This window comes from Corvus hawaiiensis, chromosome 4, assembly GCF_020740725.1.
Source record: "Corvus hawaiiensis isolate bCorHaw1 chromosome 4, bCorHaw1.pri.cur, whole genome shotgun sequence".
Lineage (NCBI taxonomy): Eukaryota > Metazoa > Chordata > Aves > Passeriformes > Corvidae > Corvus > Corvus hawaiiensis.
Window position 1 is genome coordinate 43669897 of NC_063216.1, and position 20303 is coordinate 43690199.

A 20303-nucleotide genomic window follows, 5' to 3' on the forward strand; every position below is an offset into this window, starting at 1 on the left:
AGGTTGTGGGTAACTTGTGCCTGACCTGATGCACACCCCTGTCACACAGCTGGAGATGCTGGTCTCACCTGTGGCAATTTTGAGAGGTCATCAGCGAGACACGGCAGCATGCACAGGGAGCAGGATCTGTTTGTAAGGGTCTGCGAGTGAAATTTTGGTAAAAGATTTAGTATGTGTTGAAATGAAACACTATTATTCTTTTGTTTTTTTTTTTTTTTTTTTTTTTTTTTTTTTACAGCACACAACCTGTAACTTATACTTTGTGAAGAATTTCAGACACCTAGGGAGGTTAGTGTAAGTATTACAATAACTCAGGAAGGATTAATTGAGAATGCACACCATTTTGTGAGGTGTTAGGTCAGGATTAAATGCTCTTTACTGTGGAGTCACATTTTATTACAACTTTCATATGTTCAGAACACATAGAAAAGAAAGCATGTCACCTATTTACAATCACTACACATTTACATTATATTATTTACAGATAATGAATTTAGTAACATATATGAGCAGAAAATATAGCAAATATCAATAAGAAACTGTACAGGGCTTAATCTCATGTCCTTTACTGTAGTTGCATTTCACTGTAATAATAAATACAGTTCTATATTTACACATTTTACTTTAAAAATCTATTAAATGAATTTTAACAATTTCAAGTTTAAAATATCTGATCAAAATATTTCAAACATGCTTATAAAAATAAGACACAAAGCCTTTAGGACCTTCTGCAAGCTATAAAAGTTCTGATAAAAGAAGCTTTCTTTAACTAGTCTTTAGAATTATAACATTATTTTGCTTCTCAAATTTCTTTACAAACTTCTTAAATATAGCAAGCTGAAAGGAACCTCACTGACATCAAGCAGAGCAGCACAGATGGACCCCAGTTAAATTAAAGCTAAGTAAACATGGTAATAGGTATTGTGCAATGGTTGACTGATCCTCTGTTTAATCCAAAGTGGTTTCAGGCATCATTTCTGCAGCTGTGTGCTGCACTGCTTCAAAAGCCACAACAGATAAGGATTAAGATAAGTACCCAGCTGACTTTATCATACACAATTCCAGAACTGGTTCATTTTTTTTCCCTGAAGGATGAATATGTCAGCCAAAGTCAACTGATGCCATCTGTAACTGCAAAACTAAAAATACGCCAGTGTGAATAGACAGGAAAATCAAGGCATATGCATTGTTGGCAGCAAATTCTTCATTGTGAAAATCCATCCTTGGAGTCCCAGTAATTTTTATATACAGGAACAGATGAACAACAGAGATCATCTGTAACTGATTACCTTAATTGCTGGGCCTAGCCTAACCTTCGTGATGTTAAAAAATTAGTCTCGTTCACCTGGAGGCTGAGTGGCCATTAACTGAGTAGTGAGTACTGGGTTATTAAATGTTACTCCTCAGGGAGCTCTTTCTAACAACAACAACAAAAGCTAAATTTGTGCATTTTTCTGTCTTAAATGATCAGCTTACTTAAGCAAAAGGTGCCAGCTCTGAGAAAAGAATATTGGAATATCTCCTGATGGCTTGGACAAGGTCAAAGAATTATATTCTAGGTGGCTCTGTTTGAGATATTTAAACAGTAGACTTGGCAAGGACGTGAAGTCTCTTCTTTCTAACTGGGATGCTTCTGATGTGTAAACATACATGCCTTGATTCAGCAAAGTATTAACAGATTCAAAGTCAGAGAACTCTGTTAATCTAATCAAGCCTTTTCCTAAACTGAAGCCATCAGAAGCCCCTGAATTTCAACAGCTGCTCCAGTATCTTTTTTGGCCATATATCCAATATGAATTTAGAGATTTTTGGTGACAGATAATTTCACTAGCTAATGACCATCTCTATCAACAACTTGCACCTTTATTTCTAGGCTGCTTATCCCTAATGTCAATTTCCAGTTGACCTTACCAGATTCTTCTCCTCTCAGATGAGCAGTCCTCTGCCTTCAAACTTCTGTATCCCAGAAGCAGCTACTTATAAACTGTGATCAAATCACTTATTTTTTAAGTTCCTTTAAATTTATGATATTCATACCCTTTTCAATTTCACAATGTTCTTTCCAGCATGCAAATGCAATAAGTGTTTGAAATATCCCAGGAGTGCTTTCATCAGTGCTAAGAAGACAGATCACACAACCTCTTCACTCCTACTTGATATTGCCTTAGCTAAGGATGTTGGCTATCCTTATCCAAAAAGACCCATGACCTCTAAATCTTCAACTGACTAGTGACTATGAACTAGCAGCTTTCTAGAATCATTGTTTCATGAGACAGACATCATTCCATGAGCAGGACTACAGTTTTTATTCCTGCACATACTACCTTAAATGAATGTTTCTGTCTGAGTGCCTTTGGTGTCCTTTAATAGTTCTCAGCATGCCAATTTTTTTATATCAATAACTTTCTATTTAGTATTTTCCACCTTCAAATTATATGAGTCATCTGCCAATTTTATCATCAGTAATTCCGGAAGTAATTCTACCGGCATGAAAGCAATTCAGGACCAAACTGTGCAGAACCTCATTAGAAAAATACCCATGTGACAATGCCTTGCCATTTACAATTACATTTTAAATGCTTAACAGGATTTTGACTACCTTCTTTCACATCATGCTAATTTTTAGCTTTCGCTGACAATTAAAAATGCTTTGTCAAGTTAGATGACTTCCAAAATCCAAACCCAATGCCAGTTAAACCCTTTAATCGGCTTTATCAAACATGGAACTTCATCAAAGGGTATTCTGCAGAAACCTTTAGGACTTCAACAGGATTACTCTTCCATTTAGATACATTGCTGAACAAAGGCCATACACAGATGCTTATAAAAACAACCATGGCACTGAAAAATTATTATTAAAACCAAATTGCAATAAACACGAAAAAAAATAACCCAACCCCTGAAAACATCAGGTGATGCTTTGAAAAAATGTTACAAATTTAATATGCTATTTTTGCTCTTGACCAACTGATGCCCTTTCTGAGTAGTGCTACTTTGAAAGAGAACAGCTGATACAACTGCACAAACTTCAACAGCTTTCTTTTCCTCTCTTCATCCCAGCATTCTGGGAGCAGGCTGAGCAGGCTCAAGTATTGGATTTTCAGCCTGTTGCAAGTTTTGTCATTGTCTGTTTTCTGATGCGTGTCACAATAATTTAGAGGCAGTCTCTAAACTCCTATGCACACATCCACACTTACTTTTGGGATTAAAACTTTTGTAAACAGAGATATTTTCTGTACTGCTACTGCAACTAGCGACAGGGAACAAATGCGACTGACGAAAGATTGCAGCCTTCTGTCATTTGATAAGATGGTGGCATTAATGAACTGCTGGTGGGCATATCATATGATATGCTGGCACTCGTGAAGGTTACCAATGCTTGTGTTGAGTCACAAGACTGTTTTTCTATGTCTTCTGAATTCACAGAGATCAGACTAGCATGTTTTGATCTCCTCCACATCAAAGTTTGCTTTCGCAGACTTCCCAAATCCTCCTTAAAATGTGGATTGAGAAGTATATAGAGCAGTGGGTTTAGACATGCTGGCAATGGGACAATCACTAGAAGTATTGACTTAATCACTTCTGGGCTGATAAAAGTGAGGTTTAGTAAAGAGGAAAAAGATAAGAAGGCCACAGGGCAATAAAGAATGCAATTAGTAAAAAGTAGCAGGGCTATATGTTTGACCATGGAGCAATCCCAAATGTTGTCTAGTTCTCCCTTTTCTAAACTACAGTAGAGCTTTGTATAAGCAACAGTCATTACCAGAAAACAAAGGGAGTTGAGCAGTACCAGTGCTACCATGTAGCCCATAGCAGTGGACTCTCCAAATGGGAGTGGCAAACAAAGTGGAGAAACTCCATACTCGCTTCCAGTGAGAAGGGGTATCACTGCAATGATTAGTGCCAACATAAAGCAAAAGGAAATGGCAATTTTTACACTGGCAATGGAGGATTTTGTTTCAAACTTTGAAGCATGCTTTACAGAGAATGCTCGTTCGAGTGCAGCTAGGGTGAGGAGGAATATGGAAGCCTCTGAAGCAAAAATGGAGAGAAGGCCTGTTATTTGGCAACCAATTCCACTTTCCCATTGTGCTCCGTACCGAGCAAAGCTACCAAAAGTGGATGCATCCACACTAGCCAGCACTCCGCTGGCCACACCCATCAAGGCATTTACAATAGCTATTAAACCAATCAGAAGTTTTATGGAGGACATATACAATGAAGATCTGAAAACTGTAGCAGACACCAGTGCATTGCAACTAAAGGTCAAACCCACTATGGTCCACACTCCAATTCTGATCAGCCAGCTACTAAACAGATGCTCACATGGTTTGAAGGGACCTGAAAAGACAAAATAAAAGGGTAAGGGGAACCTACGTAAACCAAAAAAGCCTCGTGCTTTCTAAGACACTAAAGTTCATGCTTCTTGCAGGTTCTCAGCACAGCCAAACAGTGGATGTTAGTCTAAAAAGTGAGCTGGAAATCTGCTCTTTCTTTGGAGTCTGAGACTTTGATAACACGTTGCTAAATGTGTGATGCATGTTGCATTACTGGTGCATGTAAGTCTTTGTCCTTCATCATGAGTAATCTGTGAGTTTCTTTTTGTGCCTGGCAGTACTGCTGCAAGTGTCAACTCCTGTAGTTTCAAGAAATGCTGTGATGTTTGTCAGTATGTGAAAAAAGCTGAAAACGTTACCTCTCACTAAATTAGAACAGGTTCCTAATGAGTCCTAGTGAAGTGTGATGGAATGAGTACAGACAGATGTATTTCGGCTACCTTACAACATGTCATTACACAGTCCAAGAAAATTGTGTCTCTCTTTGCATCTCTCTTAGAGTTGCTGTCTGGCAGTTTCATACCTGGAGAAGGTGAGCATTGCACTGAATGATGGGATTTCAAATCTTCTTCAAAGTCAAGAAAAAAGTCCTCAAAATCACGTTCATCTATAGGGGAGAAAATACCCAGAATTGTTACTGCATGTTCAGGAAGAGTTTTCTTAGTAAAAGTTGCAAAAATGCCTGTGCTATTTAAGGCCTGGTCTTGTCCCTTTGCCAGGGATTGTCATCTTTACTCCTCTGAAAATAATCACTTACAGGTACATTCTCTATCGCCTAATTTGAGGTGTGATGATTGCCTAGGAAGGAGTTTAAAATGTGCATTCTGCTGTTGTGCCATGCTGCTAAGAATTAATCAAGTTATCTGTGTTTTTTATGTCATGACTCTACCATGTATTCTTGGCTCTATTCTTGCTGAACTCTTGAGACTGGTTTGCAGGAGCAGAGATAGCACAGAAAGCAACAGGGTGGTATAAATGTATGTGTGCACCTACATAACAGATCAAGTAACAGACCTAGTGCTGAAGGGGATGAAAAATACAATAGTCTTGTGTCCTAGAGAACAAACGCACTCTCTGGAAACCCTGGTTATGTGCATAGACTGGGGAATGAGATGCTGGAGAGCAGCCCTGCAGAAAGGGACCTGGGGGTCCTGGTCTATGGCAAGTTGAACATGAGTCAGCAGTGCCCTGGCAGCCAGGAGGGCCAACCCTGTCTGGGGTGCATCAGGCACAGCATCACCAGCTGCGCAAGGGAGGGGACTGTCCCGCTCTGCTCTGCACTGGGGCGGCCTCACCTTGAGTGCTGGGGGCAGTTTTGGGTGTCACAATATAAGAAAGATATACATCTATTGGAGACTGTCCAAAGGAGGGCTATGAGGATGATGAAGGGTCTGGAGGAGGTGTATGAGAAGCAGCTGAGGTTACTTGGTTTGTTCAGCCTGAAGAAGAGGAGACTGAGAGGAAACCTCATTCGAGTCTTCAACATCCTCATGAGGGGAAGCAGAGGGGCCGGTACAAAACTCTTCCTCTCACAATCAAGACCCAAGGAAATGTCATGAAGCTGAGCCAGGGGAGGTTTAGCTTGGATATCAAGAAAATGTTCTTCACCCAGAGGGTGGCTGGGCACTGGAACAGGCTCCCCAGAGAAGGGGTCACAGCACGAAGGCTGCCAGAGTTCAAGAAGTGTTTGGACAATGCGCATGGCGTGACTCTTGGGGCTGTCCTGTGCAGGGTCAGGTGATGAATTTGATGATCTTTGTGGGTCCCTTCCAACTCAGCATATTCTATGATTCTATGAAAAAATATGCCAAAGTAGCCACATACTTTGGCTATGACTCATCCTGAACTGTGTGGGTAAGCCAAGGATGTGTTCCATTCTGAGGCTGGCAAGAAACTACATCTTTGCTGGCCTGCTCTCATATGGAGTTACATACCAGCTGAACTACCCTGTCTCTCATATAAAGGCAAGATTTAATTTACCCCATTACTATAGCTATTATTTGGATGAAAAGATGAGTGCATGAGTGAGTGAGATTTTTGAATGGCAGACCTAAAATAATGAGTTTGCTAAGCACAGGAATGCTTAAGTAACATTACTGGGCAAGAGGGAGCGAGAGGTCACCTCTGTGACTGTAAAGAGTATTTGATTTATTTAACATCACAGGTTGCTCCCAGCCTTCAGGCAGACTTAAAAGCCTAAGATGATGGTTACCTTGAATTTGTAACAGTCCAGCATCCTTTCTATGAAAGTCATCAATGCTGCTATTCTCATCTTTACTCCACTGGCTGGAGATTCTGTAGTGGTTCTCACAAGCTCCAAAGGCACAGCACTGATAAGCATAAGGCATTTCCATAACCCTGCAGAAGAATAAGGAAGCATGCCATGATACTGGTTAAGCACCAGAGTTACTGGATTGTACTGCTCCTCTACAGTTAGCACAAAGGAAAGTAAAACTATCTCCAGGTAAAAATCCATCATGATAATACAAAATGAGGATTCACAAATAAAATTCCTCATCAGAAATGCCAATGGTTTTTAGGCTAATTTTAGGAAAGACACAATGAAGTTTTCTTATGTGTTTTCATAGGAGACATGAAAGTGGGAGATCTGTGTCTTGCTGTTGAGTGAATGTTACTCAGAGTTGTATTTCTATTTTTATGATTTTCAATGACTTTACTGTGTAAATCAACAGTTTCTCCAACAGTTACTTTCTACTTTCATAATGGTTTGTTTAAAAAAAAAACCAAACACATCCAAAGATAACAACCTGTCTACCGGGCAAAACCAAAACACTTCCCAAATTGAATTTCTCCACTTTAGGGAGAATGAGATCTTTTGGAAGTCAAGCTTTATTCACCTCCTTCCACATTCAACTCTTTTCACAGTAAGATGGCAAAAAGGAGATTGTTTCTTTGCAGAAGATCAAGAAAGCAGTGTTCTAAACCAAAAGTGAATCAGGCACTGTGTGTGAAATAGATGTCACTGAGAGAAAGGTTTTACTTTATTCATTGTCTTAAAAATGAGAACAATCATTGCAGGACACAGGATACTAATTCTTAATTCTTTTAAGATCATGGCTATTCCTAACATAACATTGACATAACAATATATGTCAGTGAGTTCCAATCATTATGAAGGCTTCTGTTGTCAAAAAATTGCATATTTCTGGTATGCTGTAAATTTAATTCCTTTGGGAATGTGCAAGTTTTGGGGGAGCATAGAAGAACTACTATCTGAGTTCTACAGACTACTTCTATTCCATAGATATATTTTATGCTTCGGAAGCAGAGAGATTTAATTTGCACAGTTCACCAATAGCACATAGTAAAACCTAACAACTCACCTTAATTCTGAAAGCCCAATAAACCAAAAAGTTCAAAGATAAAGAAGTGATTAGAAGTTATTCTGAGTTAACTTAAAAGGAATAAAGTAGAACTAGATCCTCCTATCAGATTACTTTCAACAGGTTAATCATGTAAATTAACATAATGAGTGTAATAAGCAACCTCTAACCCCCAGGAAATCAGAGAAACCAAGCTGAATCAGGCCCAGTGCCAACAAGACTTTAAACTTGTGCACTAGCCAAAAGCTTGGTACAAAGGGGAACAAATGGAATGTTAAGTTCTAAAGTGATTTTTAAATTAGTGCATTTGGGGGCATTTAGATTCTATGCCCTTACATTTCTGTTGGAAATTAACCACAATAATCTGTACCCTTGTACCCAATACAAAATTTTTAGGGTGCTCAATAAAAGTTCAAGATAACCAAGATCTAACTGTCAAGCAACCTCAGGCCAGCAGATTTAAATATTTAATTTCTAACTCATTCATCTGCATTCCATCTTTTAACATGAGATTATCTTGATTAAACATTTTTGAATGCATTTCCCAGAAGCCCTTCTTAAATAAACTACTATTAAACCCACCGATTACTAGACTAACCCATAGCTAATCATCTGGGATAAACCCAATCCCAATCTCCAAACAGAAATTTCCTTTTTTTGGAACAAAAAAAATTATCAAAAGTAACACTGACAGTTCTGTGAGGTAATCCCTGCAACTTGTGGCTTCAGACCTTTGGAAGGACATTGATATAGCTGAGGGAATGAACTGTTAATGGATATTTCAGGCACAAGAGACTAACAGAAATATATTCTATTCTCTGGTTATTCAAACAGCTCTATGTACTCAATAATGACCCATTTCCAGACCCTCTTGTGCTTCTACCAACCTGCTGGTCTGTCATACACTGGAAATGTGGATGTCCCACATTGTACTGGTCCACTACTTTGATGATGTAGCAAAAAATATTCATGGCTTTTAAATGATCTTTAAAGAGCAAGACTCCAATTTCTTATCCTCTCTGTAGGTATTTCTAGCATCCATTCTTAAATCTGAACAGTTTTTGTTTGTTTTTCCCCCTAGCCTGTGTTATTAGGATATACACATAATCCTTAAATTAACAAATGTTGCTTAATCTGTGTGCAAAGCCCAACTGCACACAGTGGCTGCAACCCAGAACACAGAGGACAAACCATACTTTGCAAAGTGGCTAATAAGTATCAGATCTTGGTGACAGAGGAGCTTTTTGTCGCAAAAGCTACATTTAACACAACAACAAAAAAAAAAAAAAAAAAAAAAAGAAGGAGCTCTCAGGCATACAGTGCTGAAGGCAGTCCTTTTTATGGCTGGTGCTTATTTGATGTGGGTGATTAGATTTGGACTTTGTCAAATTAAACTCTTAGAAATACTGGCAAACTTTATTTTTATATACTCCTTATCTTACTAATGATATCTGTATCCTTGATAATTTTTTTCCTCTAGCAAGGAATGCCTCTTTTTTCTGTTTTTAGATTAAGCAGCAGAGAACACAAGGTCGTGTCCTCCCTCACAAAGGTGTGGAGTTAATGGTGAACAGGAAGGCACAGTTATGATGAATGGAGCAAAGCACTGAGTTCTTTTCAGCGCTGAATCAAAGCATCAGATAAAGAAGGAAGGAGTGGCTGGCAGCCTGACTTTGCTTCCTCAAGGCTTGCTGTAATAGGCTGGGCTCAGCTCTGTAGAGTGTCCTAGTGCTATTGCTGATGATGGGGAAGGGGATGCTCAGCTCTTTGATGTGTCTCTATTGATGAATTTAGATGAGTAGGAAGTTTTTATACAGGAATTTGTCTTTAATGTAACCATTGGCTAGTTACAACAATTGCAAAGGGTGAAATTTCATTTTGTTTTAGATCTCTGTTCAAGTTTGGTGCTTTGTGCATTACCTGTGCAGTGATCCTGTGAAATCCTGACCTCATTTTGATTTACGGTAAAAGTCACACAGACTGTAGGTCAGGATTTTACCCTATTCTCTGCTGACTGGATATAATTTGTTCTTACAGATGTAATTGACTCTAGATATATTAATCATACTTTGAATAAATTTTTTAAAAGAATTAAGTTAGTTTGACACATCCTTGCTAACAATTGTTACACTGAAATACACTGTACTTTCATTTGAGCAATGTACACCATTTTACTGATGGGAAATTCATATAAAGTGTAATTTTGAGAAAAGAATTAAAAAAATCTTAGTTATACATAATTCAGTTGAATAATGGATTTTTCTAGGATTACTGCAGCACCTCTTATGCCTCTAGGTCATGGTATATACATCATTACATACTTGCCAGGTTGGAAGTAATCCATTTTCTTGTGTGTACATTCTTTTAAAGAAACTTCAGTTATTTTAGAATTGTCACCTGTCTTAGCATTTGGGCAAAGCCAGTGAGAGAAGAAAAAGTATGATATAAGCCCAGTCTCAACCAATCATGATTTTTATGGTACTTGCTCCTTGGCCTCTGAGACCTATCTCAAGATCTCTAATGTAAAAGAGACCACTAGTACCTTGAATGTTAACGTTATAGTTAACATAAAGTGCAACATTATCTTGCACTTGATGAAGTCATTGCCTAATCTCCTCTGTGACAAACTACCAATTTTGGGTTTATTAAGACTTTTAGGGCATTGTTTCCTAACCTTGGTACCATTTTTTGCAGCTCTTATCTCAGTTTGTATTAATGTGCCATCACAGAATTGTTCTAGGGTGGATCCCTCCAGTGCTGTACACAGAGCTTTAATCAGCTCCACACTTCTATTCATCATTCCCTTATTGATAACTCCAAACACTCCAGTCCTTGTCATTACTGGTCACATATTGAACTGTCTGCCTGCTAAGACTCTTGGGCCTTTTCCAGCGCAAAAGGCAAATCCAGTGAAAACATCATAAGGATGGACTCTCCATCTTTGGAGATACTCTAAAGCTGTCTGGATGTGGTCCCGAGCAACGGGCTCCAGGTGCCCCTGCCTGAGCAGGTGGTTGGAACAAGACAGCCTCAAAGGTCCCTTGCAACCTCAACCACTCTGAGATTTTGTAACTATGTGCACACTGTTTAGTTGTTTCATATTTTCTGATACCAAACTTTTTACAGTAAAACGTGATAAAATATATGTTGCACTTAGCATCTTCTAATTAAAATATAAAAATGAAAGGAGAGTTAGGGGACACTCCCAAATACCCTGAAGTCAGAGACAAAATCCTCTTTGCTGTAACCCTGAAATTAGTTCAGTTGGTTATAGCATGGTGCTAATAATGCCAAGGTCTTGGGTTCAATCCCCACATGGGCCATGGTCACCCAGTGACTGGCAGAGCTGCAAATGATCTTTAGAGGACGCTTCCTTCCCATATTGCAGAGGACCCGCAGAAATTATTAGTATCAAAATGTGTTAGTAATACTGGCAAAGTATTATCTGAATCTTAATCAAAAGATTACAGAAAAATCATGTTCAAACAAAAGAGGTCAAATCTTTTGGTCTTTCAGGAGTATATTCTTCCCTTGTATTTGCTGTGTTCTCATAACATATAATGGGAGTTCTGTAAGCACAGTCCAGTAGAAGAAGGACATATCACTAAGCTGCCAGTGATATTGTTTTAACAGCTTTTGAAACATATCACCAGGAAGCAGATGTGGCTCGTACTAAGCAAGTACTGGGGTTAATATTTCAAAACCTTCACAGTTTCTTCAGTTGAAAGTGAGCATAATAAAAGAAGTCTATCATTTTTATCATATTTGCTTTACTTTTAATGGCACAGATCAAAGACTGACAGTACGAAGTAACATGCGTTACACACTGACACACCTTCCATTGCACATGAACACAAATGTGGCTTATTAGTTTTAATGATATACTCACTTGAGTTCTGGAAAATTTTCAGATGTTATCAAACTTTGTAGGGCATGATTTCCTGTTAATTTTAAATGAGTTAAACCATGTAGCCCAGTCACAGGAAAAGACGACAAAAGGTTGGATGACACATCCCTGCGTAACAGCAAATAAAAATCAGCTTACAGTTTTCATTTTTTTTTCAGCACTAGAAGTGTCACATTGAAAAAACAGGTTAAAGTTTTTTAACTCAATAAAAAATGCCTGTATTAAACAGAGGCCCAGTGAACGCAGCAAAGCTGCAGCACTGCTCAGGAGTACTCACCTTTATGTCTAGCAGAAAGCTAACAGTAACATCTAGCAGTTGGTTGGGACTCTGTTCCCAGATTTTGACTCCATTCATACTGCCAGTTTTGAGACCAGCAAGTGAATTTAAAATCTTCTCACTTGACTGTTTGAACTCAAAGGAGCCAGAACAGCTTCCCACAATTTAAAAGGTTTAGTGGGATGCTACAGGGCATGGCTGCCCTGAAAGCTCCCCAAAGAGCAGGTCAGGTGTATGGGGAAGATGTGCGTTTCAGGAAAGGACAGGTCTGGGCTGGAGCAGAGGGAGATGACATTTCCAAACTGAGGTTTGTCTGAGTGGCTGAGGGAAGACAGAGCAGATGAACACAGATACATAACTTGAGGAAAGTAAAACAGGTGAATGAAAAAGTGGTAAGGGATCAAGGAGATATTGCAAAGCTGTGAAAGAAGGGGAGTCCAGAGGTACTGTTTTCTACTTTGCGCTCTCTCACTCTCTCGCTCTCTCTCCCATTTATTCAATGAGTCTTTTCAGTCCTCCTCAAAATTATCTACTCTGCAATATTCTAGATGGTCAACAGTCAAGGAGAAAGAAGTGGAGTCTGATGCAGTTGAAATGCTTTTATGTCCGAGGCTGAACAGCAAAGTCTGGACTATATACTGAAATCTAAGGCCTAGGCATAAAATAAGGTATGTTGATGGACTGGGCTTCTACCTATCTGATTTAGTGTGTGTCTTGCACACAGCACCATTAAACACCAAAGGTGAAATTCAGGTCCTGGTGCAATGGTAAAAATGATTGAGTCAGACCAAGGTTAGAGACTAGCATTTCAGGAAACACTGGTACACCGTGTTACTGTCTGTGTGTTTGAGGGCTTTTTTCTTTAACCCCCTCTGACTGTCATATGTTATTGTCCAAAGCTACAATTTACTGCTCACCTCACAAGGTAGGTAAGCTCTCAGGAGGGCCCCAAAAGGGATATTATAGACAAAATTGTCTGTGTGGACATTTGTCAGTGCACCATTCAGAGAGCTTTGCACATCAACAGAAATGATTACCTCTCCAAATTTAGGCTTTTTAGCAGTTACCAAATTATCTGAGAGCAAATGCCCAGCATCATATCTTTGTGACAACCATACAGCACAATGACTTCAGAGGAATTTCTTTTCACATCTTCCCCATACAGCCAATGCCTCAGGGATTCATATTAAAAAAGCATTACAGTGACAGTTGGAAGAAAGAAAAAAATTAAGCACTGAGAAGTGCTTGTGAACAAGGCCTGCAAAAATGGCTGCTGATGTTTTGACCACTAACTGCTCTGGCTGCACTAACTAAAGAAGGAAAACTATTTCATCAAATGAGGAACAATGAAATAAAGATGCATTCTAGAAAAAGTTATTTAATTTTTAATCCAATTCCTGAGGCCTGAAACACAACTAACAGGAAATATTTCCCACTGCTAAAACAGACTAAACTGCTAACAAATTGAATAAAAAGAGGCAGATGCACTGATAATCTTCATGGACCCCAAATCATTACACAGTGTTGGATGCAGCTTTGCTGTAATACCTACATGAATTGGGGAAGTACAAGAAAGCAGACATTTAGATATGGATTCAAGAGACCAGATGATTAGAACAGAGAAACCCTTCATTTCTGCTGGGGCACCCAAGTTACTAGATTTTTGTATACTCTTGCAAGAAAAATGGAAAAATTTGAATGTATAAGATATACAAATACTTACAGTTTGATCAGAGATGGTAAAGAGGAGAAGGCATTGGGGTGAATAATTTTAATTTTGTTCCAAGCTAAATCCCTACAAGAAAAGTGAGTAGAAAATTACATACCCACTGAGTGAATATGGAAGTTTTCAAACACTTGATTAGGAGGCCTAAATATAAAAACGGTATTAATTACATGCCAATATTTTCAATAAGCTCCTGCATACCTCACAGTGCAAAGTATTTTTTCCATTTTTTAATTGTTAGTCAGTTGTGGTGCTATTAAACTGACAACTTAAAATGTCTTAATGCTCACCACAGCCCAAGGCTTTTCAATCTCCTTCACTGCCTCTTAAGACAGCAGAAAGAAGGGTGGGTTATACGGACTAAGTCTTCTAAAATGTTCTCATGTGACTAAGAACAGCAAAACCATGGTCAATAGGCTTAACTTCCTAATCTCAATTTTCACCGCCCCTGAAAAGTCAAAAAGACTGAGAGCAACTCTTAAAAAAATGTATGGGTTCAATTCTGCAAAAAGTTACAACCATGAGTAATTTCTTGACAAAATTACTCCTCTAGCACATGTGTCTGTGTGAAAACTGGAAACCTGCACGTGACTGGACTCTATGTCTTAAGATGCTGTTCTCTGTAAAAAGATTTCCCACTCCCTAGAGCTGATTATAACGTGAACCTGCCAACAGATACCAGCTCTGGCTCAGTAACTTTCTCCACCTCCATTAGAAACATTTAGAAGTAACAGTTTTTATGGCTATAAGCTTACATATTTTCATTTGTTGCTGCAGATGCTAAACTTCACAATGTTTGCTCTCCTTTCACAGTTATGAACTCAGGCAAAAGATCATAGCGAGAAAAAACTGAAATAAGGATCCTTTGGGGTACATCACGAACAGACATTGTATACCCCATATTTTTGAGAACCTGTGTGAACGTCTGCTAGGGGGTACTCACAGAGACCGAAGAGCAGCCAGCTGCCGAAACGTGTCTGCTTTGATTTCAGCGATTTCATTGTGATGCAAGTCACTGAAACAGCAATAAGAATCTCCTCAGTTTCAAAGATACTTGGAGGGCACTTTGAGGTGTTTTAGATTGTGTTCATGATCCACTTCAGTAAAGTGTATCTGGGGTATGTCAAATCAGCCAGCAATAACCAAGTTAATTATACTCAAACACACATAGATGCTTCTTTTTAAGCTTCTTTGGGTGGTTTGACACTTACATTTTCTGGAGTTTTTTACATGCAGTAAAACAGGGTAAATCTTCCAGCAGGTTATAAGACAGATCCCTGAATTATACGAGAAACAAACAGATTAACATCAAAGGCATGTTAAAAGAAAAATAGCTTTCATTGTGTACTTTCATGGTCAATTAAAAATAATTTGTTTTTATCCACAGTCACAGAAGAATAGAGGTGTACAAACTCACTTATTTCTCATCTGTCACATTTTGATTTCTAACTGAAGAGGAGAGAGGAGGTGAAAAGGCAAGATACATTAACTCCATATCCACATTTGCAAATTCCTTGCATTGTCTGAAGATTTCCTGCCTGAATTGTAGAGCTCTGCTGAGTGTTTTACAGTAATGATATTGGCCATCTGGATTTATATCACAGACTTCATATTTATAATGTTTACATTCTGATAAATATTTAAACCATTTAAAATAATCTACTAAGCATATATACTCATATTTTTTCAGAGAAGATCCTGTATTTTTCTGGTAAGAATCACAATCAGCTTCCCACTACACTTTTAATTAAGCAGTATTGCCTCTGATCCTTAGACTGCTACATCTTAGAACTGAGGGAAATGGTCGAAAAAATATTGGAACTAACTTTGAAATCAATCACTACATGGGGGCAAAAAAAACCTTAAAAAGACTTGAGCCAAAACACAACAAATTACAGAATAACTGAAACATCTGGACTGATTTATAGTATAATATAACTAATCAAAACCAAGCTCAGGCAATTTGCAGAAACTGAAGGGGAAAAAAAAAATGAACCAAACATCAGCCCCCACCACCCAAGAGTCTCATCCAATATATATATATGTGTATGTGTGTGTGTGTGTGTGTGTGTTGCTCAGGGAAACCTAAATGGGAAATTTGCTTGTGAAAAGAATAGAGAAAAAAAGCTTATGCCTAGAATTAGAAAAAATGTCCTTTTTCACAGTTATCCAGTACTATCACATGAAAGAGTAATCACTTTTCACTTCTGAAATTCTTCTCACTTCTCCAATTCTCTAAAACTGGTTCATAACCACCTATTTAATTCCTTGGTAAAACTGTATTTTCACTGTTATTGTTCCAACAAGGGCATTTGGACTATTTTATATATGATTTGTGGAAGGAGTGCAAGTAATGACTGTGTGTGTCTTTAAGGTATTCTACTCTGATTTTACTCTGTGCAAAGGCAAACATCAACATCGTTCTGTTTTGGGAGGTTTTTTGTGTACAAAAAAAGGAGCACTGTGGTCCAAATCAGACATTACAGAGGAGGATTCAAGTGAGGTAGAAGCTTTCAGGCCAAGGTAAAGGATGTTTCGTATGTCTGGCAGACAGTGGCTATTCTGTCATCCACAGGTTTATCACTTAGGTCTTCTTAAAAATATGTTACCAGCTTGAATGTTGTACATACTGACACTCCCTCCTCACACACCGAAAAAACCCCTGAACTTGAGAGCAATCTCCCCTCAGTTTCTGTCAGAGTGCCAGGAAATATTTTACTTGTTTATTTTTAAGGTCTTTTTTCCCCACTTTCTTAATACATGAGGCTCTTGGCAGCAGCAGAGGGCATGTGGTTTTGTTTCCTGTGTTGAGGTGCATTCCCAGCTGTGCTGAGGGCAGTCTTTGGAGGACTGCTGGGACAGTGTTCTCACACACACCTTTACTGCAGGTGTGCACACATCCAGGAAGCCTCTGTGTACATTAATCCACACTTGGAAGTGTTGGTGGCTGGGTAGGATGCACACATTGCCTTTCAAAGCAGTGTTTGCACTTGTTGTGTTTGAGAGTGCATCTGAGCCAGGGAGCCCCTGCAAGGTCTCAGTCTCCAAGCAACATGTGGGTTCAGTGCACCATTATCCTCCATGGCACAGCCAAAACTGATGTGCAAACTGAAATGGGACTTGGCAGGCTTGTTCCAATCTGGCAGCAATGGGGAAAGAGCAGCTCCTGAGTACTTGAAATTGCTGATAAATCAGTTCCCTGCTCTTTTAAGAATCGGCTGTAATAATATAGGCTAATACTCAAAAATAAAAAATGTGAATTTCCAATGCACAGTCCTACTCTACTATGAACTCTGTAAGTTATTCATTGCTATATTATTTGTTTGTCCTCTGTTTTGAGGTTATTTATTGTTTTTGAATGATACAGGACATACTTAAACTTAATTCTGTGGGTAGACTTTCTTCTGGCAGCAGACTCTGTGTTTTATCACTCTGGAAATGATTATATTGAGTCCATCAACTAAAACTTAATTTTTTCTGGAAATGTTCTTGACATTCACTCTGGTATTCAAATAATGCATTATAATTAGTGCTATTTCAATGTTGGCCAGAGAATTAATACCAAATACATTCCTAGTGATGTAATACATAGAGGAAAGTGCTCTTGGCTCATTCTCAAAGAAGTGGACACAATGATTACTTTCCTTAGTGATTAAGCAAACTCCAAGGAAATTTCCAAGTTAAAATAATATTGTATATTTAGCATATCAAATATGCCCAACTATGTCAAGGAATAGTTTATTAAAATTTCAGTCAGCTACTTATGTCTGGTTGGGAAAGAAACTAAAAGAGGAGCATAACTCATAACTGCAGTCCTTAGTTATATTTTCTGTTCACTTCAATGAATTATTTGCCTTAGTGAGAAAAAAATTCCCAAAGTACTGTATGAGAGACAGAATGCATGAAAATAAGGTAGTTCTGTGTTTTTTCAAACAAAATCAAGAACCTTTTTATCCTTTCCTAAAAATATGCTAAGTAATCATCTTTCTCAACAATGTATGGGAAATCCTGATTGCTAGTGGGTTGTAAAGTTTTTAAATAACTCAGCGGCCAGCTCCCTGAGCTGAATTCCTAGGAAGTAATGTGATACACAGAAATAGCAGTAATCAGGTAATTTTGAAATCATAATAGTTTCATTTGTCTATTAATCTATTGCATTAATGTCATGTTAATAATCTTACTGAAACGTACAGCACTTGGAGATTAGGTAACTGGTCACAAGCTGATTTGGGGAGAGAGGTGATCTGTGCTCCTGTGAGTGTCCTGTTGAAAGAATTTATGAAAAAAAAGAACTTTTTAAAGATTGAAAAACAAAAAAAATTTTTAGGACTTTTTTTACAATAAGTAAGCATAGAAGGAAATAAAACAAATCAAAAATACATCTCTAGCACTTACAAACTCTCCAGACTTGTAGTCCCTGTCAGATCAGGAAACTCTGTTAACTGTGAAGCACCATTTAAGGTCCTAGAATTAAAAAAAAAAAAATTTCAATAAAATTATGGTGATGGATGTGTGGGACAACTCTAGTATTGCAATATAAAAAGACAACTAAAATAAAAAAGTAAACACATACAGAGTTCTTAGTTCTGGTAAGTGTTGAAAAGCAGATTTTCCAACGAGCTGGATAGGGTTATCATAAAAATGTCTGAAAAAAGAGGATAAAAAAACATTTAATGAAAAATATTTTAAAAGATTCTAAATATATTATATTGTTATACTATAAACAAATGAGTAAACTCTCTGTGATGAATCACAGACTCTGCCCCTCTGGTTGTAGCAGAGGTGAACTTCTGGGCTTTTCTCATCCTCTAATCTATATTCACCAGCCACATTTCACATTTTGAATATTCAAGTAGTCACTGTCTTCCTGTTTTAAAGCCAGAAGCTAGTCAACAAAATATTCCCTCTTCCTCACAGGTTTGCAAAGATAGAAATTCACATATGCAGAATTTTCCTATGATCTGAGACAAATTTAAGGATAGCACATGAAGAAGTCACTACTTCCCCTATTAGGAAGAGGTTCCTTTGCCCTTTTGAAGTCATGCTGCTTTTGCTCATAGAATATTACTCGAGATGAGTCATTATTTTTCTCACACTTATTTTGCAATTTCTTAATTTGAAGTTGTCCATTAAGTGCATTTTCATGTACGATGATTGGAATTCAGTCCAGAGTCCACCAAGAGCAATTTTTACCAGCTTTTACATGGCCAATAATGCTAAGAGATTTAGAAGAAACCATTTGAATAAAAGGTCAGAGCCAGATACCACTACTTGTTTCCCTTAAACAGGGCACACAAACTGCCATTCTTTCCATGAAGCTGGAAAGATATGAGCTTGTATGCTTGCATGGTGCTACAAAGTGTACTCACAAGAGAAGCTATTTGACAATTAGCTGCAAATATGATACTTAGTTCCATGTTCTCTAATACAAAGAGTCATTGAAAATATTCTTATCACTTACATTGTAATAAGTGATGGATTACCCACAAAAGCATGCTCAGGTATTGACTTGATGTTATTGCTATGAAATCCCCTACAAAAGAAAAAATCGATCATATGGTAAGGAAAAAAGAAAAGAGAAGAAGAAAAGCAGCAAAATTGCTGAAATTCTGCACTTTTCTAAATGAACAAAACCATTCAGATGAAGCAAATTTCAAAATGGCATTTTAAAATTCAGAGTATATGCATGTATGTATATAGATATAATGTAAATATACACATGTACATGAGCTAATAACATTAATAGTTAGATATTAATAATTAAGTAGCTAACAATATATTTCCCCCTGTGCTTGTTAAACTGCAACTACTTCTTTTGCTGGATGGCCCAAGTTGATCAAGTAAATTATTTATACACCATATTGTAATGTTGATCCCTGCACAACCACCTTCTTGTTGAGATATTTTAAATGCGGACACAAACAAAATGTAGTTGTGCTTGCTGGATAGGAAGCCAAATCTTTGTCTCATCATTAATTACTGGATTTCAATCATATGAGTAATTCTCCACTGTGAAAAACAAAAGGAACAACTAAGATTTCAAAAGAACAATGATGATTTGTGTGGGAAACTCCCATTAGTTCAGTCGGGTATGAAGAATGCTTCCCAGCTTAAATTTATGCATTACTAAGCCTCCAATTGTTCACTGATGCAAGCACGCTTGGCCATTACTTGAACAGGTCCCACATTATTGGCTTTACTTGTTTAGGCATTGAGCTACAGAGCAAGGCTTTACATCCCTACTTGCTTTGCATGCAGTAACAAGATGTAGATGCAGACTCTAAGCAGTAACAGCATCTCATGTAGAACCAGCAAACTGACTGGTTTTGAATGGGATTCCTTGCAAGGCAGAAAACAAGGAAATGCCATGACTAGCTCAGAGAGCAATATGTGCTACTATCTGTGGACAAAAAGGTCGCAGTTTGTGTTTTCAGCCCAGGCAGAAACTCTGAGAGAGACATGAGGTCCCACCCAGAAACACCCTTACTAAGGTGACCCTGCAATGAGCTGAGCCTCTGTGGGGCTGGGCTCCCACGTGGATCTGTGGAAGACATCCCACCCTTACAAGATCAGCTCCCAGGGCCCACACAAAGCACGGAACCACATGGTTTCATGATCTGTGCTGGATTTGGGATGTCAGGTTGCAATTTCAGCCCCCAAATGTTTCTTGCACATAGGAGGTTGGGTGGAACAGTTTGATCCTTGGAGGTGA

At 38.2% G+C, this 20303-nt stretch overlaps 1 protein-coding gene across 1 annotated transcript in view; it reads right to left on the reverse strand.

Moving 5' to 3' along the window:
* Nucleotides 1–358: 358 nt before the first annotated feature.
* Nucleotides 359–20303, reverse strand: part of LGR5 (leucine rich repeat containing G protein-coupled receptor 5) — a 90217-nt gene continuing 70272 nt past the window's right edge. Inside the window, exons 8-18 of the mRNA XM_048302226.1 lie at nt 19053–19124; nt 18165–18236; nt 17987–18055; nt 17783–17854; nt 14803–14868; nt 14535–14606; nt 13589–13660; nt 11571–11696; nt 6550–6695; nt 4861–4944; nt 359–4341 (exon numbers count right to left, since the gene is read on the reverse strand). Coding sequence (XP_048158183.1) covers nt 3251–4341; nt 4861–4944; nt 6550–6695; nt 11571–11696; nt 13589–13660; nt 14535–14606; nt 14803–14868; nt 17783–17854; nt 17987–18055; nt 18165–18236; nt 19053–19124 — 1942 coding nt within the window. The 3' untranslated portion in view covers nt 359–3250. The remainder of the gene's footprint in view (nt 4342–4860; nt 4945–6549; nt 6696–11570; nt 11697–13588; nt 13661–14534; nt 14607–14802; nt 14869–17782; nt 17855–17986; nt 18056–18164; nt 18237–19052; nt 19125–20303) is intronic.